The sequence below is a fragment of the Candoia aspera genome, chromosome 3 (assembly GCF_035149785.1).
Source record: "Candoia aspera isolate rCanAsp1 chromosome 3, rCanAsp1.hap2, whole genome shotgun sequence".
In the NCBI taxonomy this organism is placed as follows: Eukaryota; Metazoa; Chordata; class Lepidosauria; order Squamata; family Boidae; genus Candoia; species Candoia aspera.
The window spans coordinates 51,049,825-51,074,729 of NC_086155.1; the positions used below are offsets into that span (position 1 = coordinate 51,049,825).

General features: G+C 38.9%; 2 protein-coding genes across 2 annotated transcripts in view; one reads left to right on the forward strand and one right to left on the reverse strand.

Moving 5' to 3' along the window:
• The first annotated feature begins 3,475 nt into the window (after nucleotides 1-3,475).
• On the forward strand, nucleotides 3,476-7,800 carry LOC134493241 (ubiquinol-cytochrome c reductase complex assembly factor 2). The gene is made up of 4 exons (XM_063297635.1): nucleotides 3,476-3,659; nucleotides 4,720-4,794; nucleotides 5,142-5,211; nucleotides 7,382-7,800. Exons 1-4 carry the CDS (start codon nucleotides 3,522-3,524, stop codon nucleotides 7,474-7,476), a joined length of 378 nt encoding a protein of 125 aa, XP_063153705.1. The 5' UTR covers nucleotides 3,476-3,521; the 3' UTR covers nucleotides 7,477-7,800.
• Nucleotides 7,801-8,343: 543 nt separating this feature from the next.
• The window catches only part of ITPR3 (inositol 1,4,5-trisphosphate receptor type 3), a 133,353-nt gene continuing 116,791 nt past the window's right edge, over nucleotides 8,344-24,905 (reverse strand). The window contains exons 49-58 of the mRNA XM_063297634.1: nucleotides 24,351-24,476; nucleotides 23,527-23,699; nucleotides 22,998-23,162; nucleotides 22,156-22,348; nucleotides 17,164-17,271; nucleotides 16,592-16,713; nucleotides 15,409-15,574; nucleotides 13,477-13,637; nucleotides 10,268-10,429; nucleotides 8,344-9,678 (exon numbers count right to left, since the gene is read on the reverse strand). Of these exons, the coding sequence (XP_063153704.1) occupies nucleotides 9,610-9,678; nucleotides 10,268-10,429; nucleotides 13,477-13,637; nucleotides 15,409-15,574; nucleotides 16,592-16,713; nucleotides 17,164-17,271; nucleotides 22,156-22,348; nucleotides 22,998-23,162; nucleotides 23,527-23,699; nucleotides 24,351-24,476 (1,445 nt within the window). The 3' untranslated portion in view covers nucleotides 8,344-9,609. The remainder of the gene's footprint in view (nucleotides 9,679-10,267; nucleotides 10,430-13,476; nucleotides 13,638-15,408; nucleotides 15,575-16,591; nucleotides 16,714-17,163; nucleotides 17,272-22,155; nucleotides 22,349-22,997; nucleotides 23,163-23,526; nucleotides 23,700-24,350; nucleotides 24,477-24,905) is intronic.

The following is a 24,905-nucleotide window of genomic DNA, read 5'->3' on the forward strand; positions in this document are numbered from 1 at the left end:
TGACTCTGGGTAGTTCACAATACAAGCATAAAAATGAGAATTAATAAACAACATTGTTGTTGTTGTTAGTTGCCATCGAGTTGTTTACGACTCATGGCGACCCTATTGTCAATGTCCCTAAAACTATGGTTTAGTCTTTGATTTATATTTCTTCTCCTTATATCCATTCTTAGAGCACTCAATGTAACAGACATAATATGCTCCAAATGTCCCCATTAGTTGGGGATCCTGAAATAGCATTACAGAAATGAGATTGGGAGTGGGGCTCTATATTCTGCAAAGGGCTTGGCTGGATATGTGGTGAGGGAGGGCTGAAAGCTTTTGTATTGAGAGAGGAGAATCAGGGGGATTTAATATAAAAAAAATTAAATGCACTGGGAAATTGAAGGGACTGCAGAAATGCAGTTTGGACCTCATCTATGGTTGCCCAGGCCTGACCAAAACTAACAGCTACTTCTACACTGAGAAACAGCAAAGGGTCTCTTTGGGTCCCCTGCAGTTCTATAGGCTATACTTTGTGTAACCTAAAATGGCTATTCTGCCCCATCGGGTTATTCTGAAGATAAAAATAATGTTCCCATATGTCTAGTCGAATTCATAGTGACGTCATGGACCTGTCCATGTTATCTTGACAAAGTATGGAAGTGGTTTGTTGTTCCCCATTCCAATTTTTTAATTTCCCAGTCCAGCCTATAGTCCTGGGATTGCTTACTTGTCTCTCATCGAGGTATTAATTAGGTGTGACCCTTAGTTTTTTGAGAGCTTTTTCAAGGCCTAAAGAAACACAAACAAAAAAGGCACAAGAAATAAAGCAGATACTATAATAATAGGCAGAACCTTCAAGTCCACATATTTATTGCCACCTTCTGGCAACCAGTGATTGACCAGACAAGACTGGTCAGATCCAGCATACATTTTGTGCTAGTCTCACAAAGATTGTGGGGAACATATAAACTTATGAAGTATGCTGAGATTTTCAACATGCCATTTGTCCCTTTCTAAAAAATAAAATACATGTCAGCACTGGAATCCCTAATTACCAACACATATATGTGTGTGTGTGTGATTCATATACACATATACATATACCATTATAATATAAAAATGTAATATATAATAATATTATAACTATAACAATAATAGTAAATAATATATACAGGATGTACCAAAGGTACCCCATAGACAATTTAATATAAATTACACTGAATGTTCAAATTAGTTGTATTTTCTTCTAAACACTTCCTTACTTATTTGAGGCCCAACTTCAAACATTCCTAAGTACTGTAACTTTTTTCTGAAACAAACAAACAAACAAACAAACATATTGTGATTGGCCTATGGGGCCTGATTTTGGGTCCATCCTGTATATTTCATTACAAAACATAATGGCTCCAGATAAAGACTTTTAAAAGAACACAGAAAAAAAACCACTCTGATGTGACCTTCTTAGATAAAGCTCACTGAAGAGATTACAGTTCAGCATATCTATCCCTTCCTGGAACATCTTTCTTAAAGGATATTGAGCCTAGATTTTTTTTAAAAATCAGATGGATAATTCCATTATCTGAAAAATCTTTAGGAACATATATTGATATGTTGCAAGAAACAATGTTATGGCCTCTTAAAAGGCTAACAAATTGATCATCACAAAAGCCTGAATAAGCGAGAATCCATTTCATCAGACCTATGTCTTAATTGCTTCTTGTGCTGCACAACCCTTTCTTGGTAGCAATAAAATGGTAATAGGAAACTAATTTAGCATAACAGGGTACAGTAGTAGGGTACCATTATCACTTTCAAAATCAGATGCGAAGATGAAGACTTCATGCTCTGACCTTTGACATTGGAAGACACTATTTTTGATGCAGAACAAAGAAGAGAAGCAGAGGTTGCCTCTGTAGCAAGCTGGGGTTGGATCATGCAAGCAGGAAGTGCAGATCAGCTCACTGACTCCGTTGCTGTTCTTGAGCAAAGGAGATCCCATGTCTTCAAGGCCTCCAAAGCAGCCTTTCTCAACCTTTTGACCCTGGAGGAACCTTTGAAATATTTTTCAGGCCTTGGGGAACCCCTGCACATTCAGGCTCAAATATAGGCCAGGAGTTACAAAAGTATTATATTTGTTTCATGGGTAGGCCTGTTTATATCCATTAACGGTGTTCTTAAACAAAAAAATAAAGAATGAAACATACCTTTTTAATATGAACTTAATATGAAGTTGCTCAATTTTGAAATAATTTTTTAAATAAATCGTGATCTCCCAGAGAACCCCTAGTGGATGTGGTGGATTTCGGCGCTGCCGCTGGAGGGAGCACATTCCAAGGAGATAAAGAGAAGGCACAGTCCAGGAGGCAATGGTGGAATAACAATGAGGTTCCTGATAGCCCCGCCTTAGAGTCTTCCAGTTTATTTCCCCTTAGGTTAAGTTAGAGTAGCTTTAGTCTGGCAAGATTCTGTATGTACGGTGAGAGCAAATAAAGAACTGGAGTTTTGAATGCACTGACTCGTCATTGTTCTTGGGCTCCGCCAGAAGCCACTGTCAGGCCAAGCAGGGTTTCTCAACTAGGAACCCTAGTTGAGAAACTCTGCTCCAAAGAGTACTTGGGGTGTTTTCCCTAAAGGCTAGGGGACTTTGTATTTTAATATTTCTTCCAGTTCGTAAGAATAAAAACAGGGGGTACTATGCATTAATGAAATATTTGGTGGGTATAGAAAGCTGTGACAAAGCAGGAATGTCAAGGGGCACAAGTGCTTTTTATTGTTTACTGGGAGATTCTTCAGCACAGACAGGAGAGGATGTTTATTGCAAAATAATAGTATCTTTTTAAAAAAAATTAAGCTCCTGACCTTCAGTTACAAACCCTGACCTACCAAGACACTTGACTACATTGCCGAACTGTTAAAAAGATGCAGCTATTGATTCAACCACCAGCACACCGGAGCCTTGTTAATCCTCTCAGCAGGGGTGTTCACGGGAGGGGGAAGTGATGAAATGTACATCCTAGTGGAAATTCTGCCCCTGACGTTTTTCATGTGGGACAAGGCACACACAACGGCAGAAGAGCAGCGCTTGTGCTGTGATGATACGGCACACATATCGTCGTTTTGGTACCGTCATTCACTGTGGACTCCAGCACACTGAGGAATTCTGGGAGTTGAAGTCCACACATCTTAAAAGTTGCTGAAGTTGAGAAACTGGGTTAGAGCACGAATGCTCAAAGCCATTGGCCGCAGTCCAATACAGTGCGATCCTGGTGGATTTCTGATTTCATTTCTAATTTCTCATTTTCTCCCGTGATTCTTCTACTGTGATACCGGTGATTTAAACTACGAAATCCCCACTTTTAATCAACGCTATGATCCTGATGCCGGAAGTGCTACTCGCTTTGCGCAGGCGCAATCTCCGTTTCTCGGGCACACTTAATCAACCCGCCCAGCCCCGTAGACCAAACCGGAGTGACGTTGTCAGCCCGGCTAGATCACGTGAGCCGGCCGCCAATCGCGTCGAACAAACGTCCGCCAAGATGGCGTCGGCGCGTTACCGGCGCTTCTTGAAGCTCTGCGAGGAGTGGCCCGTGGAGGAGACGAAGCGCGGGCGCGATTTGGGCGCCGTGGTGCGGCAGAGGGTGATGCAAGCCTTCCGAGAAGGAGAGAACACCCAGGTGGGACCCAGGTTGGGCCGCAGCGTCAGGGGGCTTCCGCTGTAAGGGCTGCGCTGGGTGGTTGGCAACAGCCAAGGTCGTTTACCTTGCAGCTATGCAGCCTCTTCGTCCCGGGACAGAGCGAGGAAGTGTCTGTGCGCTCGCGCTCTTGGATGGATGTGTGCAGAAGAGGGATTCCGGCAGGGCCGCGCTGCGGGCAGGCGTTCCTGCGCAGGCAGCTATGAAAGGTTCAGAAGTTGCCCTTTTTCCACTGGTGTCCTTACCAGTTTATGAATGGGGATTAAGTGCTTAAGAGCCAGGCTCGCGAGTTGACTCGAAGGGAAGCCTCGATGTGTTTTTCAGTTCCGGATCAGGGAGGACTTGTGGGTCTCCAGTTTGCACGATGCTTCAGGAGTTTGTTTCTTGTTTTTAAACATCATGGAAGCATTTTCTCATGAGTAAGGTGAAAGAGTTTCTTATCTCTGGCATTGTAACATAGCGAAAACACATGTAATGATGAGAAAGATTCTCCCTGCCCAGAGGCGAGGAGATCATATCCAATGCCCGGACAGCTCCTAGCACTTCAGTGCAATGGAAAATAGACAGGCAACATCTTGGCATCAAGATTTTGCAAAATCTATCACTGTCATATTCTAGAGCCAAAATATGTTAGGAAAATGAAGGGACCTTCATCCAGCGCTTGTGGGACTGTAGATGTTGGTGTTAATCCACCATGGGCATCAGTTATGATACTGGATTCTATTTCCCAGTGATTTTTTTTCTTATGTTCATTATGTTGGCATATTTTAGGGCTCTTTACTCCATAATCACGTATCTACTCTGTTGATTATCTATATTGATCTGCAGAAGAGTGACAAATAAACAGAACTCACAGGATTCATATTAAATGCATTTCAGGAGGTGTTTTAATTTGATAACGCCATTGAATAGGCATGGCAGTTAAAATTGGGGTACATTTTGAACCTTCTAAAACATTAAGAACATACAGTCTGTTTTTAGCATGTTGTTGTAAACTTTATAAGATTTCAATTCCTTTTTTTCCTACACACTGTTCTTGCAGATTGCCGACCCAGTGACTTGTGATGAAATCTTTGAAAGTTTAGTCAAAATCCATACTAACTATTATAGAAATAAGGTGAGTTCTGTCATAGTGGTAAAGTATGATTATATGGTGACTGCTTTCTCTAGATAGTTTCTAATCCTGATACTAGGCAGACTGTTTAGATCTGTTCCTAGTCTTAGCTCAAGAAAAAGACAAGCCTGTTCTTCTAAAGTTGTGTATGATCTTTGAAAATAAAATCTAAAATATGTATGTGTGCATTTATATACCCAAATATGCACAAAGTCTGTTAATGATCATAACAGTACTGTAGCACGTAGCAAATTTATTTCATTCTTGGCATATGGTAAAAAATACCACTGTTTCAGGCAGGAGAAGGACAGGTGCGTATTTATATCTGTCTGTTTTTCTTTTTGGAATAGTATCCACGTCTGAGAGATACAAACTTCTCTGGAGTGCCAGTGGAGGAATGCAAGTTGGTTCTTGCAACAGGTATTAGGCTAGTAACTGCTTGATCCTATTTGCTGGGGCAGCAACATTTATTGGCATAAATCTAGTGTCTTTTGTACCTTCTCCTTTCTTCCTATGTGGGCTCTTTTCCACCCAAGAATTTCCTGCCACTAACTCCTTCTTGTCAACAGCCCTTCTGTGAATCCAAGCATATTCTAAAAGCACTTATAAAGGACAGGTTCAGTGCCCCTCGTTGAGCTTTGAATCTTAGTGGCTGTGAGTTGCATGTTGACATAAAGTGGTACACCATGATCCATTTCTAATCCAAAGAAGCTGTGAACAGTTTAACGAATCTTTTTTTGAAAAAATGCAATGAATCATTAAACATAAGAAGAGTACCCTTCGTCAAGGTGCCAGCATCCCATCTTCTAAGCTACTGTAAGCTTAATGGAGCAAGCTATTCTCCATAACCCCACCTGCCATTTCCATATTTCTTCCATTTAAGGTCACATGACTTTAAATTCAGTGGGTATGATATAATATCATTCCATACAACTCTTTCAGTATTTAATTGCCCTATTTGAGAAGCCCAAAAAAAGAAATGTATGTATGCTGAGCTAATGAGGCTCAGCCAGAAACGAGCATGTAGTATAAGAACTGTAACAGGAATTCCATTATCTATCGAAGCAAGTATTTGCAGCTCAGGGTTGAACTGTGGAGTCCTTGGTGCTCTCTGAGCCTTGTTATTTCCTTGCAGACATTTCATTGCCAGACTAGGCAACATCTTCAGTGCAAAGAGGGAGTGGGCCTTGCTCTCAGTTTATATACTGTGGCTTGCCCTGCTTGTGTTGGTAGGGATGTTGTTCTCTCCTTGGGAGTTCTTTGATTGGGCTGTTGTTTGCTGCTTGGTTGACTGACTGAGTTAATAGTTCCTTGATTAGGGTGTATTGTGCTGTTTGATGGTTCATCTGGTGTTAATCCTAGTGTTGATTTTTGGCAAGGGAGTGTACTGGTCTTTGGGCTTTTCTAGTCTCTTCTGAATGGTATGTAAATGTTGTTTACCTCTATGTGTCTGTTGATGGCTGCTTTGTCTGAGTGCCAGGCTTCCAGGAATTCTCTGGCATTTTGGGATTTGGCTTGGTTTAGGATGCTCACAGTTTCCCAGTTGAAACTATGGTTGGACCAGACTCAGCCAAAAGACCAGTGCACTCCCTTGCCAGCAATCAACACCCAGATATGCAAAAATCAACACTAGGATTAACATCAGATGAACCATCAAAGAGCACAATACACCCTAATCAAGGAACTATTAACTCAGGCAATCAACCAAGCAGCAAACAACAGCCCAATCAAAGAACTCCCAAGGAGAGTACAACACCCCCACCAACACAAGCAGGGCAAGCCACAGTATATTACCTGAGAGCAAAGCCCACTCCCTCTTTGCACTGAAGATGTTGCCTAGTCTGGCAATGACACATCTGCAAGAAAACAACAAGGCTCAGAGAGCACCAAGGACTCCACAATTTTATATCTTTTGTCCACTTTTTAAATTCTGCTTTCGGTCAACAAGATGCGAGGAATAGATCTAAATGTATAATGCCTCCTCTGTATAGGATATACTATAAGGCGAAAAGTTAGCTGTTATCATTCAAGAGTTTTCTATTGTAATGATTTAATTTTTGTGTATGTTTACACACAAAAAATTAATAGAATGCACTTAAAATGCCTTTGGAGTGGCATGGAGCTAAATTGTAGGCTTCTGTTCAAAATGTATAGAAAATGTTACTTTTCCCTGGCTGTAGAAATACTGTACTAAATGAAGAAAATATATTGCCTCAGGCAGTGAAGCAGAAACTAATTTAGATGGAAACTAATGTTTTGCATCTTAGGGTTTTTAAGGTGTACCTTAAAATGATTATTGCTTGTAATTGTGAATTTTCAACTGTGTGGATTGCAAAGGCATATGGATTAGGGAGGTAAAATTGGTTGTGGCTCCCAGTTGCATGCTGGGAGAAGTGTGTTAGTTATTCATTCATTCATTCATTCATTCATTCATTCATTCATTCTATAGCCACCCATCTCAACAAGTGACTCTGGGTGGCTTAGTCACCTTTATTTTGTGAAGCAATGTTTTAAATCAGTAGGCAGAAATATAAAACTTACTTTTTAGAAAGTATTCTATCTTAATTTATTCAAGTACTACTGTTTGCAGAACAACTGAAGCAGCTGGAAGAAGGAAAGTTTGGAAGATTGAAACGGTTACGTGAAAAATTCTCTGCCAAGCATCACAAAGAAGATTCCAAATAATAACTTAGTCTTTAACTGGTTTCCTAAAGCACTGCTTTTGCCAATATAGAAAAACCTCCTTGTGTACCAACAAAGGACAATGGAAAGCTATTCTGAAATGAGATAAACTAGCTCCATTTGACTACATTGGTTTATGAAGACTATTAGGAAGTCCAAAGTTGTATTTGAAGAACAGGAAATCATATAGTTATATTCTGTTGGTGTTTACCTATCTGCACTAGAGAATGTCGTCTTGCAACTGATGCGTTGGAACCTAACAGAGCTGTTGTTCATGTATTTTGAGAATCTAAAACGACAAAAATCTAACATTGGGATTCTGTGGAAGACATGTGTGGCTTCTTATTGTTAATTAGCCTTTGTGTCGTTTACTGGAAAGGCAGTGCTTCCTCTGGGAAAGAAGTCTGCCATATGTTGTGCAAAACTGAATACTGTCAGAACAAGTTTCTAAACTGTTTTGTGGCAGCTGCTTGTGAAATCAGTGAGACAGCCAAGTGATCCCAAGTTCACAGGCAGCTACATGTTTTCTATATACATAAAGTCCACTCTCGGCCAGGAAATAACAGCAAAGACCAGTGGAACTTGATAGGATCCTAAGGAAATTGCATGCCTGCTAGAACATGTATCAGCTCATAAACAGATCTTGTGGTTCACAAGTCACTGTGACCATGGTTCCATAAGTCCAGGAAGAAATACTTCCACAGAGAGAAAGAGGTTACAGCCTATACATTGGGCACAGGGTTAGAATAAATGACTTCTAAAATATCTTCCAGCTGTAACATTCTATGCTAATCTAATAGTTATTTAGAAAATTGGTCAACATTGGTTATGTGACAAATTTATGAAGTTACCAATATTACCAAGAGGCTGCTGCTTTCCATTCATTATATTGATTTTGTGTGTTAAACTTCAGGAAGTTCACATATTAACATTTAAACAGTGTTTGAGACACATACCAGATCAAGATAAATTGTAAAGCTGGATCTATGATTAGTGAAATCTTCCTAAATCTGCACAGCAGTCTGTATATTTGAAGAACACTCTGCTTTGGTCCAAATGTGAATGACACAGAAAGATTCCTTGATTGTTTCTAGTCTCCCCAGTAGACTAGTGCTAATGGACCAACTGGCCACATTCAAAATCAGATATACACAACATCTGTTGTCTACCTTTTGCATACATTTGACAGCAGCCTGCAGACATAGATTTTACAAAGGGCATTATCATACAAATATTCTAAATTCTGAGGAGGTTATTCTGTCAAGAAACTTCTAAGTTCATATTTTAGGACTTTTATAGTTGTAGCCCTACTGTTTTTTTTCCCCTCCCACTTTTTCTGCAGCTACATTCCATCACTGATACACACTAAATATAACTGACACTGCTGATAGTATCCGTGACGGTTGAAATATTTTCCCCCAAACTCTTAGTGCCTGGAAGCAGGATGAATTCTAAGAGTACTGTATACCATTCTATTGAGTGAACAAGGCACAAGTTGCACATTCATAGTACAGCACGAATGTGCAATCTTTCATTAATGTCCACAGTCTTGTCAATTGAAGGGAAAAAGCCTTTTCATGAAATCTATTATATGATTACTTGAACTATTAACTTAATAGAATATTTTCTTGCAATTTCTTCTTGGTTGAGATGATGAGATTCTAGACCCAAAATGTTGATGTCTCCAAAAGGCTTAACATGAGACACTTGCAAGGAGAAATCCATAAATGGTGACTTTCCATGTATCTTTGAATAAGTTAAAAAAGATAGCAAATTACTATTCACCGGTAAATGTCAACTGTATTTGCACCTGGCTATATAGCCATCAAAATGTAGTGCATGAAGGGAAGAAAAGGAGAAGGAACAGTTATGGGAAAAACCTTTCAAAGGTATGGCAAACTGAATGCATATGAAGAAACAGTCATGGCTTTAGGTTTCTTGCTGAATAAGATGCCTTCAATCAATCCTGCTTGAGATGAACAAAAGGTAGTGCTGAGATTTCACAAATCATCATGGCATGGACCAATGTTCCTTGTCAGTGAAAGCTTTGCAGGAACCTAGTACCAATACCTCTTCAGGAAGTGCATATATATATACATACTACAGTTTTAATTGGAAGGCTCGGATTTTACTGCCTCAGTGATTCATTGTGTTCTGAACATCCACAAAACCCATTCGTTGTCTTCGCTTTCTTTGCTCTGTCATCTGAAATTTGTATTTAAAAAAGGAACATTAAAATATGGTTCTTAGGTTTTCCAATTAAGTATTTACTGTATAGTTCTTGGGCTACAAATGACATCGTTTGCAATAGCATGTTGCAGACACTTCTAAACCCTTTCTTGGGTATGTCCCCACTTCATACATGTTATTGGTATGAATAAATATCCTTCAGAAATATCTACAATCCATTGCAGCTATACTTTGTACCAGAGAGTAAAGTGTTCCAAACAATTTTTAAAAATTGATAAATGGTTTCCATTAAAGATAAATCTTATGCAGATTACAAACTGAATTGGGTATTTGGTACAAGAAAATGGAAAGCATAATTTGAAAGGGCTATGAGAAGGCTTATTATTTCCTGCATAGTACGTTGTATTTCTGACCTTATACCTGAAGGTTTGTCAGAAAACCAAATGAGTGTTCTGTGCTTTTCTGAAATCAGGTGCATTCGTATGTCATTTTTTAATGAGAGACATCTTTTTGCCTTTAAAAAATGTTTTAACATCCTAGCCCATCCTAAGATTTGAAAAAATACACAGTCCAGTAAAAAAAAGAAAAAATCAGCTTTGATTACCTGCTCCTTCAGCTCGTTCAGCTGTGAAGTGAGATGGGATACCAACTTCATGGTGCAATTCAGTTTATCCTGTAGACATCGGATCTCATTCTGTTCCCCTTCACCTTCATTACTGACCAGGGACATGGCTCGCATCCGAGGGAACCAATCCAAGTTCTTGTTCTGCAGTGGTCATTGTAGAAACAGCAGATTAAGCACAGTTTAGGATTACTTAGTAAGACCAGGAATTGTTAGAAGCGTACAGTTTAAAAACAATATATGGTAAGGCCATGAAAATAAAACAGAATAAGATTTCCTTAGACATAAAACCTAAAATCGTTTTTTAAAAACCCAAACCAAGTCCGTCCTTAATATGCTTGAAGAAGTGAAAATACTAGGTAAGTGCCAGATGAGCCTTTCTGGGTTGGTACTTCTATTAGTATTCCTGCTCCTGTGTAGCTACTGACTCACTTGATGAATGAGTTGAAGGTAATTGTACCTGGAGCAAATCTCAATTGATGAACTTGCAGCTTAGGAGCTAAATGTCAGAGAACTCCTCCTTTAAGGTAACCTGGTCTCAAATCCTCTGGAACTCATACAATCAAAATAAACATTTTGAAATGTGTCTGGGAACATACTGGCAGCCAGCATAAAAATACATGGAATACTTAAAACGTTTTAGGCTATTTTGAGTAATTGCAAGAACAATGGGAGATAAACAGCCACCACAGTATTCCCTATTTCCAGGAACAATTCAATTTGAGCTGATTAGCAAGTTCTCTGAACCACCCAAATCACTAGTACTTCTAGTGGCAATGATGGATCTAACATTGCTTTCACATATATTACGGAGAGTGATATGTCTTCCAGAACAGAGTAAACATTCAGCCAAATAGCACAATTTATCTGTCTTTTCTGAATTGAATCTATTGGTCCTCATTCAGTCCATTCTGCTGCCTTAGCACTAGCTCAGAACTTCAACTGCCTTATCTATATTACATGTAAAGAAGAGGCAGGGTAAGATGTCATTTATGTATTGGTGGTGCTTCGGCCTGCATCCCCGGCTGCCGAGTAAATAGTGAAAATGTGAAACAATCACATACAGTAAATTCCATGGAAGAGAACAATATCCCACCTGCATGTTTCAGAATCATCCCATGTAAAAATGGAACCTCTGCAGTACGGTGGCTCCATATCACAAATCCACAAAGAATCCATGGCCCAATAACACTACACAGTCTCCTCCTTGACTTGGCAAAGGTCATCCCAGAGGATGACCAGGGAAATCCCTGCTCCCAGAACCAGTCCTGAAACTGGATTGAAATGCTTCCAGAAAAGCAATATTGGAACAGCCAGCCACCCTCCTCCTGATGTCAACCACAGAAGAGGAATGCCTAGTGGATGCCAGGAGTGGACCAGGAGTGAACGCTTCTTAGTTTCCCAACATGTAACCAACATGAACTCCAGAGTTGGCAGATTTGGGGTTTTCCCCACTATTTTCAAAAGAAAAGATTCCTTAAAAAGCAAGCATGGCCTCAAGGGAGGAAGAGATGAAAGCATTTCCAGTTTGATCCTGCTGGAAGAAGCAAACCAACACTCTGGATTTCTCAGAAGCTACTGCACTCTATCTCCCAAGAAGGAAAGCAGGATCATTCTATGACTGTCTTTTAATCTCAAGGAATCTATCTGACTTGAGCCAACTGCTTAAAAGAAATATTGACAACAGTTTAGTTTGCAATCAGTGTCATAGCTTGCATTCATAACTAAAAATTGCATTCTTTCTTACCCAGAAATAAAACTATGTTCAATTTCCAGGCATAATGAATAGAATCACTACATTAGATTCAGCCTTTATGTGTTAAAATCAAGCTGTTTGTGTTGTGCTGTGCACTAATTACATAACAATCATTGAATAGCATCTAGTGGAGACGTCTTTGCAGTGGACCATTTACAATAGACAACTTCTAATAATCTGATCCATGTTCAGGTGGGGAGAAAAAATAGTATGTTCAACATGTTCTGAATAGTTGCAGAACACTTTTTACTCCAACTGTGGGGGACAAACTTTCCTAAATTAATTTATATAAACCTTGCAGGTACATGGAATAATCAGCTCCAAGATGCCATTCTTCAACAATACAGAAGTGATTATGAGAAAAAAACAGTTTCTAACATACTTAATTTGTTTTTAAAATTATACTTTAAAACTATTGGCTCTTCACTAAAAATACATCTCAAGTTGAAAGAGGCACATGCAGGTGAATACTGCATTCTATACTACTACTAAATGTTTTACTTTTTTTCAGCCAAAGTTCATAGCCCTACTAATATAAAAAGTACAGGAAGGATAAACCTAAATTTTATAATTAAATTGTATGAAAATAGAGAAATACTGGGTTTTAAACACAGAACAAACATGTTCATCGCCTTTATAATTTAATGCGTTCCCAAATAGAAAACTGACACAGCTTTCTGACTGCTATGATAAATTTTGCAATTAGCTCAGTGACAAAACTATTATCATGTGTATCTCAGCAACATAAAGCTGGGGTGTATCTTCTTGGATTGACAGATTTGACCAAAAAAAAGTAAATAGTGCACAATGTAATAAATTCCCCTAATTTGAAAATGGGTTTACAGTTCACCATAGGGAATCTTGGAATGGTTGATTATAAATTTGTCTTTTTAATAACTTGTTAGCCACTCCTTAGAAGTTCAGACTTATTTTATTATGGGACAAAAGGCATATATCATGTATACACATTGAATCAATACTTTCTATGTCTCTATAGATGGAGGAAACAAAAGATAACAAAATCAAATTTATTGATATAAAAATTGAAAAAATAAGAGTTGAGATACAGTCCTATTTTCCCTCTTTCTTGACATTCATCTTTTCAGAAAAATCAGAAAGTTCTATTGTGAACTACGTGAGGCTTTTGTAATAATGTTTCTGAACAAATAGTAATCTTCTCTCCTCAGTCACAAACATTTAGGTTCTTAGCTTTGACCTGACTTCTAAAGTCAAAGGAGATGATAAATCCCCATCTGTAACAAAAATCATAAACCAAATATCCTAGGAAATGTGGTGTGACCTTCATAATGGACAGCATCTATAGAAGCTGGGACGGGGGGGAAGAAAACAATTTCAGGAAAATCAAGCAGACTTTCTCAAAGAGAATAATAAAAATTATTAATACTTCATTTCACAGAAGTTATACAATGCCTACCTTGACCATTTGTGCCACATAGCTCTCAGGCCCTGTGTAGTCTGTCTTATTCTTCACTCTCACCAGTACTATGAAGTACAGATAATTCCACATATTGTGTTCAAATTTAATGTGCTCTTCAAAGGATACCGTTTTGTTGTCAAACTTGTCCCTTTCAAGCCCTAAGAGGCAGTGAAAGCAAATGTTATGTTACCTAGAAACTGCTAGGAACCTCCATCTCTTTTGTAAAGGCTGGTTCTCCAAGAATTTTTCTTCAGTATTTGTCCTCCACTTATAGCCTATGGTAATCTGAATGTAGTAGGTTGGGCACTAACTAATGGATTGATGGTCTTGTTCATAGCGGGCACTTGGAAGAGACAGCCTTTGAGATGTTTTCAATCTAAATTCAGTAATTTGGAGCAGAAAATGAATGAATTGCAGTGGAGCAGAAACATTCATATGAGGGTGTTCAGTCTGGACACTTGGACAAATTACTGTATTTGTTAAAATAGGAATTCTCAAAAATTCTACAGGTAGTAGAAACCAATCCATCATTCCTTCCTACCCATGCTAAACATCTCTCATCCCAACACTATCTCCTGAGCTCAGACAGCTATGCCTGACTGACTGCTTCATATCTTCCTGAAATCTGGAAAGAGGAGGAAGAGTAACATTTTGGGGACACACTTTCATTTTTCTTCCTTTGGAGGGAGATGTGATAAAATGTTCAGTCCATTTTGGGGGTAGATTAAAGACATAAAAGGCACAATTGGTGCATTTAGATGTAGAACACTTTCATTGTAGGAGAACTGTGTTAATCTATGTTAGCCAAAAATCAGAAGGAGCCTGGTAGCACCTTTCCAGACTAACACATTTTATTAAAAGGCATAATCTCTCATAAACTACAGCTCACTGCATTAGATGCATGAAATGGTTAGCTAACGTGGGATTTAAATTGAGATGAGGCCTCTTATTTTAGCAAAATAAATACAGGACCACCAAAAATCAATGGTTTTGTTGCCACATTTCACTGGTGTAATCCAAGGGTGCCCTGGAAGCTGCAAAGTGGGTGTCAAGCCACAAGCATTAAACACAGAATTACTTCATTCCCACATGTTGGTCACATTCTCAAACTTAGAGCCTTGCGCTGCCACCCTCTAGTTCTATTCAAGACAAACTGTAGAACTATCAAATTGTGTCCACATTTAAAGAAGGTATTTGGAAGGACAACAGACATTCTCTAGATGATGACCTACAGATGTATCAGTCAATGAGATAGTGAAAATGAGTTATTACTTTCATTAAACAAATGCTGCACTTTCCACAAAAGTGTATGCCATAAATTGAGAATAATTAGATTCAATCCTTTAGGTTTTACTTTGTTGTTTTCTAAACCTGAGTTCCACCAAGTGAATTCTAATACAAAACACACACACATATATTTTTAGCCCAGGAATTTGTCTTTGAGCACAGTACCAAAGCTAAGCAGAGCTCCCAGTCATTCCATAAAATCCAATCCAATCCAATCCAATCATCTACTAAGTATCCAAGAATAATCTTACATATTGATCCTTTTAATATACCAACACAGAACACTTTCTTTATTCATAGATCTCAAAAACAGACTTCTACATTCTGCTATAAGAGCAATCTACTCCAAATTATCTTGATGCAAACTGGATAAACACAGAGTTCTTTAAATCCACCACACAACATCCTTCAGAAATACTGTTTCATATCACATTTACTTGGGAACAAGAGTTAACCCTGCTGGTTACAAAATACTTGACCAGTTTCTTCTCACTGTTGGAGAAGAGTTTGGGATTTAAACAGGTGCCTTGAAATGTAAGCCTTAACAAAATGTCTTCCACAAAAAAGAAAAAAGTGTATTCCTTGCAAATTCTTGGAGGATATTTGTTAAGTATAAGAACTGACCTTTCTCTAAGCACTTACCACATACAAAACAAGTTGTTTTCAGGATTTCTTCTTTTTTCTGCTTTTCACTCCTTAGATCTGCAAAGGTGTCAATGATGACACCAAATATGAGGTTTAGGACTATGATTATGACAATGAAGAAGAAGAGGAGGTCATAGATCACTCGAGCAGGGAACAGGGATTCCTTTAGGATTAAAAAAAAAAGACAGGGACAGCCATTATCAGTAAGTCTAGTTTCCAGCCTTATATCAAAAATATTGCCCACTAGAAAATGTTACAGAAAAATGTGGATAGTGGGAATGAGCACAGTATATTATCATAACTCCAATGAATATGAGATGGAAAGACTTGATATTGAAAAAGCATTAGCCTAGCAAGTGTATAAAGGAAAGGGCATCAGACAGAAAAGGGGAGAAGTAGTTTGGGGAGAAATTCCTAGAACAGGCGGCCTTGCTCATGGTGGCTCAGTCATCTCCTGTTTGTATTACTGTAATGTGCTCTGCATGGGGCTGCCCTTGAAGAGTACTCAGAAGTTGCAGCTGGTCCACAATGCAGTTATTTGATTCAAGGTGCTAATTATTGCCCATAAAGCCCTACATGGCAAAGGTTTGGGCTATTTGAGGGACTCTCCCAATGTCTCTGCTTGGCCAACTAGATCTAGCGAAGAGGGTGTGCTCCAGGTCTCTTCCATCAAACAATGCCATCTTATTGGACCTTGTTGTTGTGCCTTCTCAGTGGCAGTGCCTGCCCTATAGAATAGCATCCTCAGGGAGATCCAGATGTCCCCTGTTACTCTTTTGCAAAATGCTGAAGACCTGTTTCCCCAGACATTTGAACTAAGAAATTAGGCAAGCTCTGCTGCTGTTGGTGTGCTTTTCTGTGACTGGGGTTATTGTTTTAACCCTGAGCGCTATAGGTTGTATGTTATGGTTTGTGTTATAATCCTTTATGGCACCCAGAGCCACTGTTGTGAGATGGGCAGCCATATAATATTTTAAATAAATAAATAAGTGTTCAACTGAACATAAAAAGGAGCAACATTTAAAAGTATGTTGGAGACATGAGATAGAAACTTTTAAAACTATTTCATAGGGTTGCTTCAAAATACTGCATGCAATCTGGTGGACTCCGAAGTGTTCCTGATTTCAGAAGAATATAAAGTTTGGTGAGTTCTTACATGGATTGCCTCAAATTAACTCACATCTTTAGAAGGTTTTCTGAGTATATCACCCACACCACCTCCATTTCTCAAGCCATGATTCAGGACTGTAACTATGCACATGAGAAGCGTGTCACAAGCTCGTTCTGTATTATCTTCTTCTTCTGGAATACAAGCAACAACACAGCAGAAAATAAACAGACTAGTCTCTTTTAGTTAACCTTCAGAACTCTGGATTCTCTATATTTTTCCTAGCTGCTTGAACAATGTTTAGGGAATGTGGCTGCTTTGTCTAACGGCTCCTGTTTATAAGACATGAAGGAACATATTGGAGGAGGTCCCAAAAACAAGCTGTAACAGCTATTACAATAGAGCTGCTTTTAATTCAGAAGAATCTTCTTTTCTAGTCCTACGGCACTGGAATGATTGCCTACAAAGCAATCCTGCATCTTAAATAAGAAATCAAAAGACAGCCTTTCTTTGCCCTCTGACCTAAGGCACAGACTAATTTCACTGAAGACACACTGTCAATGTGCTCAGTAAAAGATGCAAGATTTCTCTTCATTCTTATTAGTATCCCTATCTGAGGGATCTGTTTCAGCAATCCCATTTACCTTGCAACACTTCAGGCACTGCATCAGGGGAAGAGCAGCTTATTTTATCACTACTGCAAGACTCCATAAAAGTGTCCAAGTTGCCTCGTATCTCCAAAGGATCTGTAGCTGGAAGTACAAGAGACAGTGGATTTGTCAAAACATCCCATTTCTGTTCATAATTTTTAAAAAGATCCAGAGAGTGGTTTCCTGTGACTAACACCTTTGACAATTAGCAGTGTCACATTTCTTTTCGATAGAACTATAGAGTGCAACCAGTTGTCCATGAAATGAAAGAAGAAAAACAACAGTGTATAGAAAGTGTAAGTTGTATAAAATGTATTATCTTGATAGTAATTTCAGAATTGGATGCTTTTTATGAACAAAATTAATATACATAAAAAAATATTTTTCCAGCAACAACAACAAAAAACCTGGATCCCCATTTGCATGTATTTTGTAGGCTGAAACCTACTATCTATGCCATGCACTTGTATTTTGAAATCTATCTGAAAATATAGCTTAATATATCTGGAGTATACACATTTCTGGAACTTAAAATCTTTAAGGCCTTAACAACGTTCTCCATTTGAACCTCTAATAAATGTTGCAAGGTGGATTTTGTGGCAGTTAAACCAGCCAATATCAGAACAGGCCGTTCTAAAATAGAATAATTCTCCATTATCAACTGCATTTTGCAGAATTTACGAAGTTGGTCTTTTGTTATTCTGCACTGATTCCTTCTTTCCCTTCTGAGTAGGTTCAGCACAAACTAATACAAGCAATATTTTTGGGAGGGCAAACACATAAAGAAGCCTCCTCCCTCCCTCTCAGGATCTTTGTCCCCAGTGGAAAGAACAATGCACAACAATTGTACAGATTTATTGAATCATTGCTTGAATACAGAGGTTCAGTTCCAGCACAGCTAATTAGAGGTATATATCTCTGATCAAGAAGAGCCAGTTTGGTGCAGTGGTTAAGGCAGCAGGCTAGAAACTGGGAGACTGTGTGTTCCAGTCCTGCCTTAGGCACAAAGCCAGCTGGGTAACCTTGGGCCAGTCACTCATTCTCAGCCCTAGGAAGCAGGCAATGGCAAACCACTTCCAAAATCTTGCCAAGAAAACTTCAGGGACTTGTCCAGGCAGTCACCAGGAGTCAACACTGACTCAAAGGTGGTGGCATCATCATCATCATCATCATCATCTCTGATCGACACAATTTTTCCAACCAGTATAAGCAGAGAAATTAATCTCTATTAGTAATCGTATAACTACCAAAAGTTGTCTTCTAGCTCCTTGATTCCAGAAAGGTTTTGCAGGGTAGAAAAAACAGAGAAGTAGCAGGTAAGGTAAAGGTAAAGGTTTCCCTTGACGTAAAGTCCAGTCGAGTCCGACTCTAGGGGGCGGTGCTCATCTCCGTTTCTAAGCCTTGGAGCCGGCGTTGTCCATAGGACACTTCTGGGTCATGTGGCCAGCATGACTCACGGAACGCCGTTACCTTCCCGCCGAAGCGGTACCAATTAATCTACTCACATTTGCATGTTTTCGAACTGCTTGGTGTGCAGGAGCTGGGATTAACAACGGGAGCTCACCCCGCCGCGCGGTTTCGAACCGCCGACCTTCCGATCGACAGCTCAGCGGTTTAACCCGCAGCGCCACCGCGTCCCTAAAGGTAAAAAGCAACAAATAAAATAGCAAGCTATAGAATAGAGAAGATTTCCATACATTCTATACAGGTGGTCCTCAACTTATAATCACAATTGGGACTGGAACGTCCATCGCTAAGTGAGGCGGTCATTAAGTGAGTCATGCCCGATTGTACCTTCTTTGCCACGGGTGTTAAGCAAATCACTGTGGTCATTAAGGGAATCACATGGTCATTAAGGGAATCCGGTTTCCCCCATTGACTTTGCTTGTCAGAAGCCAGCTGGGAAGGTCACAAATTATGATGATATGACCCCAGGATGCTGCAGCTACTGTAAATACATGCCGGTTGCCAAGCACCTGAATTTTGATCATGTGACCACAGGGACACTACAATGGCCATAAGTGTGAGGACTAGTCTTAAGTGACTTTTTTCAGTGCCGTCATAACTTTGAATGGCCACTAAACAAATGGTTGTAAGTTGAGGACTACCTATACACACACACGCACACACATAATACAGAGACCACTAGAGCTCCTTTTCATTCCTACTTCGTAACCTTGGACTCTGAGCAGCTGGTTTTCATCAGTTTTATCATGGAATGTTGTTACAGTTTAGAAAACAATTTAAGGAGTGATCTAACTGTTCTTGGGCAGTTCTTGGTCATGGAAGTTCATATGTTGAATTGACCTTTGATACTTTTATCCATTAATTATACTTCAACGTTTTCCTGGTCTTTTGCACATAATTGTTTTAGTCCATCCTAGCATGTTGTTGTATTTCAAAGCATCTGTGAGTTCAAATAAACTGAACAATAAGCTCAACATGGTCACTAGGAAAAGGCATTTGTTGAGCAAGCCTACAAAGAAGTCACACTGCATTACTCCCTGGTTCAGCTAGTGCTTGATTTCCAAAGTATCCTTCCAACAAATGTAATGAAGAACAAGATGCCCCAAATCCTTCACATTCTTTTTTTGAAATTCCATTTCCTGGGGAAAAGACTCCAAGCAAAAGGATTTATGGTACATATCTGGTGTAGTGGTTAAGGTGCTGGCCTAAAAACCAGGAGACATAATGTTGTGTCAAAGACTAGAATTAAAATTAATGCTATAATGGTTAATGCCCCAGCAAAAAAACTGTTGAAAAGGAAGTCATAAATGCTTTCTGAATGTTGAAAAAATTTAAGTCTGCAAGTATAGATAGTGTAACTGTAGAAATGTTACAATATGAATGTGGTACATTTAGGGAACGGCTCTGTGACTTGTTTAACCTGTGGAGACCTGGGCAGATCCATTTGCTATTCCCTCTCCTCTCTCCTTTGCTTAATCTGCTGAACTGGACTGTATAGTGGGTGAGTTGTCCCTTCACTTGCTCCTAAATTCATTACACATACTTTGATCTTGTAAATGGCAGAGTTAAAACAGAAGGAGAAATTTTCAATCAATAATTTTGCATTTAAACAGCCTGACTCAGAGACAGATTCTGTTGAATTGATGGCAAACCAATGCCTACTAACATCTCAAAATATGGTATAATCTTTCAGGAATGTATGTGTACTTGTGTATGCAAATGAAGTTGTTTTGTTGCCTAAAAATTCAAGTGATGCACTGAGAAGTATGGCCTTAAAAATTAATGTATCCAAGAGCAAAAGAGACAGGGAAAATGGAACAAATTACTGCAAGTTTCACATAAATTGTGAATAACTAGAGCATGTAGATGAATTAGTGTACTGTGGCAGAATGTTTACTAAAGTTAAGAAAATGGATGTAAAATATTAAGACCTGTAAAAGCAGATAAAAAGTTAGTTAGTAGTATATGGCCTAGTGTAAGGAGTCAATGTTTATCAAAAGAAGTGAAAATGGTGGTTTATAAGAGGATGCTTCTGCCTACTTTGTTATATGGAAGTGAGTTTGGTATGTCAGGAAAAACATAAAAATTAATTGAATCCCGTGGGAATGGGAATCTTAAGAAATGTGTGCATAAAAAAGGAAGAATGGTTAATGAATGAATAAGGACTGAACAACAAAATGAGTGATCATACGAAACAAGTATGTTGAGGTGGTTTGAGAATGAATTATGTTCAGATTGCAAAACAATTATATGAAGGAAAAGAAAATGGGTCAAAAGGAGACAGAAGACCTAGAAACTTATGGTTAGACAGGTTGATAATACCCTCAAGAGAGGTGAGAAGTTTAAAGAACAAAAGGCAGTGTATGAATGACATATGGATATTGCAAGGCTGGAGAAGTAGGGAGAGGTATAGCAAATGGTGTTGCTGTAAATAACTTTTAGCTATGCTTCCTTTTCTCTTTATTTTCTCATGCCCTCAGATGATGATGATGATGATTTCTTATCCCTCTCTGTGCTCCACATAATGTTGCTTGCCCTGAAAATGAATGGCATGATGGGTATGTATATATGTATGTATTTGCTGATCTGTCTCAAGATCTTAGATGAAGTCCAGCAATACTAAAGCATGAAGCACAGCCCATATAATCCTTGGCTTCGTGCAAAATAGGAAGAATTAACTCATTTCCCTATTAGTTTCAGTCTATCCTACTTGGACAATTAGGAAACCTCTCCTGAGGGTTCCTTCCTACCAGAAGTATGGAATGAGGAGGACTGACAGCAGGCTAACTCTGTAGCAGCTCCCCTCCTCTGGAATAGACTGCTGCTTGAAATGTGCAAGGATCTCTTCCTCATGGACTTCTGGAAGCAAGTGAAAACATGGCTCTTCCAGAGGTCTTTGGGGATTAATTGCTATATAGTGACACAACATTTACATTCTGATTATTTTTAGCTTTGTATTTTTAGTCTTTTTAATTTCTCTGATTTTAATCTGTTCTTAATACTTAAACTCTGTAAGCCACCTAGAGGTTTCAGGCAGTCAGATAACTCTCGTAAAGAAACAAACAAACAAATAAATAACCCCTCTACATACCAAACCAGCCTCATGTGGCACAGAGTGGTAGGCGGCAGTATGGCAACCAAAACTCTCCCCACAACCCAGGTTCGATCCCAGAGGAAGCTGGATTCTCAGGTAGCTGGCTCAGGTCAACTTAGCCTTCCATCTTTCCAAGGTCGGTAAAATGAGGACCCAGCTTGCTGGGGAAGGTGACAACTGGGGAAGGCAATGGCAAACCACCCCACTATAATCTGCCAAGAAAACATCGCGAAAGCCGCGTCCCCCCAAAGGGTCAGACGTGACTTGGTGCTTGCACAGGGGACCTTTCACCTTTTTTCACAAATACCAAACCAGAAGGAACCACTTCATGGTAACTATCAAATATTTTGTCCTCTCCAAGTTGATCAGAATTTCAGGATGGAAATGGGGATACTTTACTCAAAGTATGGAGTGTGAGCACAAACCTTTAGATCTGATGTTGGACAGTGGATCGACTTCTAAGATGAAGTCATCTTTTAGAAAGAGGAAGCCTACAATGGAGAAGAGGTAGACAAGGATGAGGGCCAGAAGGGCCGTCAGCAGAATTGAACGTCCATTTCGTGTCACGCTTTTGATGACATTGAATAAGGTCTCCTCACGATAGATCAAGTCAAACAGCTAAAAGAGAAAAAGAAACTTTCCTGTGTCAAATCAATACAAAAAGAACAAGGGTTATGAAATAATTTTCCACTTCTACAAGTTTTATTCCCAGAACTTACACCCTCATGGCCTTCTGGAAAGCACTTAAAATGTGTTTTTTTCAGCAAGCCTAGGGATACCCTGGTAATAGGGAGCATGCTCATTGGCTGTATTATATGTAATATTTTGTCTCTTGTGGTCTTGTTTTTATCCACGTTTATTGTTTTAATTGGTTTTAATTGGTTTTGTAGTATGTTTTAATAGTAGGTTTTATTGTATGCCACCTAGAGTCACTTTGTGTGAGATGGGCGGCCATATAAATTTGACAAATAAATACATAAACTTAAGAATGAGTAGTTGCAGGTGCAGAATATCAACATTCCCATTGTATTGATAAATATACTGAGTAACTATGAAAATATCTTACAATTTTGCAGATCATGAACAAGTTTTGGGATCTGTCTGCTAAATTCTCCAGTCTAAATTATATTTCTTCTTAGGCAACTTATAAAATTGCAGACAGACACAAAATTAGACAAAATACTAAGTAAGAAAATACTAAGTAAGAAAAAGCAAGGAAAAAAATCATTATTTTTCATTAATTACTGTGTTGATAAGATTATTGTACCAAGATGCTGTAGAAAAGTTCATGTACAAAAAGTCCCAAGACGCTGGTCAAGATATAGGCGACATGATAAAGAAATTCCATATCCATGATCATGGCTTTATATCCTCGGATGAATGTCCCACGATTGCCAACAAAGCTTACTACAAACACAATCTTATTTGTCAGCTGCAAAGCAATCACAAGATAGATATAGCTGAGGGCAAATATTATGTTAATTTGATACCTGTAGTATTTGACTTTTGTTTTTAATTAACTCTAATATAAAGCTATTTGTATTTTTAATCTTTTTCATTTGTACACAAAGAAATATCTTAATTCTATCACTGATCCCAGTAACTGCAATTTTTAAAAAATTCTTCTCTGTTTCAGAGAGCATATACACATACCCTGATATGTAACAACTACATCTCCTATTTATGATACCACAACATGTCTACTCAGATATGCATCCTACTGAGTTCAACTGAACTTCAGCACTTCAATAAGTGTTCCAACCTAAGCCTTATTTCTGGCTAACTAATTGACTTACATTGAGAGCTCCCAGTATGTTCAGAGTGAGACCAATGCCTAGATGATAGATGCATCGCAAAATCAGTGCCACAAGGAGTGGTCGGACACCATAGCGCTGAGTAAACAGAGCCATGATGGAAAAGCAGATTAAAAACCAGGAAAGCAGGGGAATCAATGGAGAATCCAACAATCCTAGGAAATTAAGAGACATACTTAAATAGCCATGACATTTATTAATAACAGAGCACCCACATAGCTTTAAAAAAATGGCACATGGTTGCTATTCCTGGGCATTACCTGCCAGGGAAGCAAGCCAGATACCAGGCACCCAATGCAAAGAATGGCTTGAGCAGAACTGTGCAGGTAAACTGCAAATGCATGACCAGCAATCCTGGTATGCAATGAAGATATCAGTGACTTGTACCTCTAGCCAGTTACAAAGGCATTACTGAATTGTGCTAGCTAGACCGTATCCTGATTTGGCTGTCTGAAATATTTATACTGTTTTCATCCCTAGCTGACTGGCTGTTGCTGGCAAAGCACCCCCTGAAGTTAAAAGGACACCTTTATTTTCGAAATCTGCATTCATAACCTACCATCTAAATGGAGTAATACATCCTACTAGGAACCAGCTAATACACTGGGTTAACCTGTTGATTTTGCAGAAAGGCTATTTCTGAAGAGTTTTATTTTTTCATGTTCAGAGGGAAATGCATAGTGGTTGTCAAAGGAAAGACTTCATTACAATTGGTTTAAGGGGATACCAACATACAGTGTCTCTGCAAAGTGATCTGTGAATGGCAGGAGGGGAGGTGATAAAGTCAAGCAAGACTGAATACCTACCCATTGAGGAGGCCTCAACATAAGGATAGAAAAAAGCAATGATGATGTTTATGAAGACAGCGAGATTGAAGGAAATACTTCCCCAAAGTGTCATTCTGCGGGAGAACCAGTACATCAATCTATTGCCTATGGAAACAGAGGCAAAGCTAAGTAAATTTTGTGCTTCTAAGTAGCAGCACAAGTTTCCCCAGAGATCCAGCAATCTTACTGCAAATATTCACAGGCCCAGGGATCAATACTCTTGCTTCCTCAATTCAATTGCAAACAGCATCAATTGCCTGAAAGTGGGACACAATTTCCAAATGCTATCATTTATGAGTTTATCAAAACGCGGTGTAATGCAGCACACACAGCTGAACAAGCATTATGTCTTCATTTTATTTTTGCTGCTTTTATCATCTGTAGAACACTGCACTAATATATTAATGCTTAAAGGGACCTACAACCAACCAGAGCAGACCACAAAATTACAAAACCTGATGATGCTGTGCCACTGTTGCACGGTTGGAAGGTGCTAGTACTGACTAAGCATTTAAAAGAAATTCTGCATAATTT

Coding starts and splice junctions, on each gene's coding strand:
- LOC134493241 (XM_063297635.1), top strand. CDS start 3,522: ATGGCGTCGGCGCGTTACCGGCGCTTCTTGAAGCTCTGCGAGGAGTGG. Junction 3,660..4,719: donor GAGAAGGAGAGAACACCCAG/GTGGGACCCAGG, acceptor CTGTTCTTGCAG/ATTGCCGACCCAGTGACTTG. Junction 4,795..5,141: donor CTAACTATTATAGAAATAAG/GTGAGTTCTGTC, acceptor TTTTTGGAATAG/TATCCACGTCTGAGAGATAC.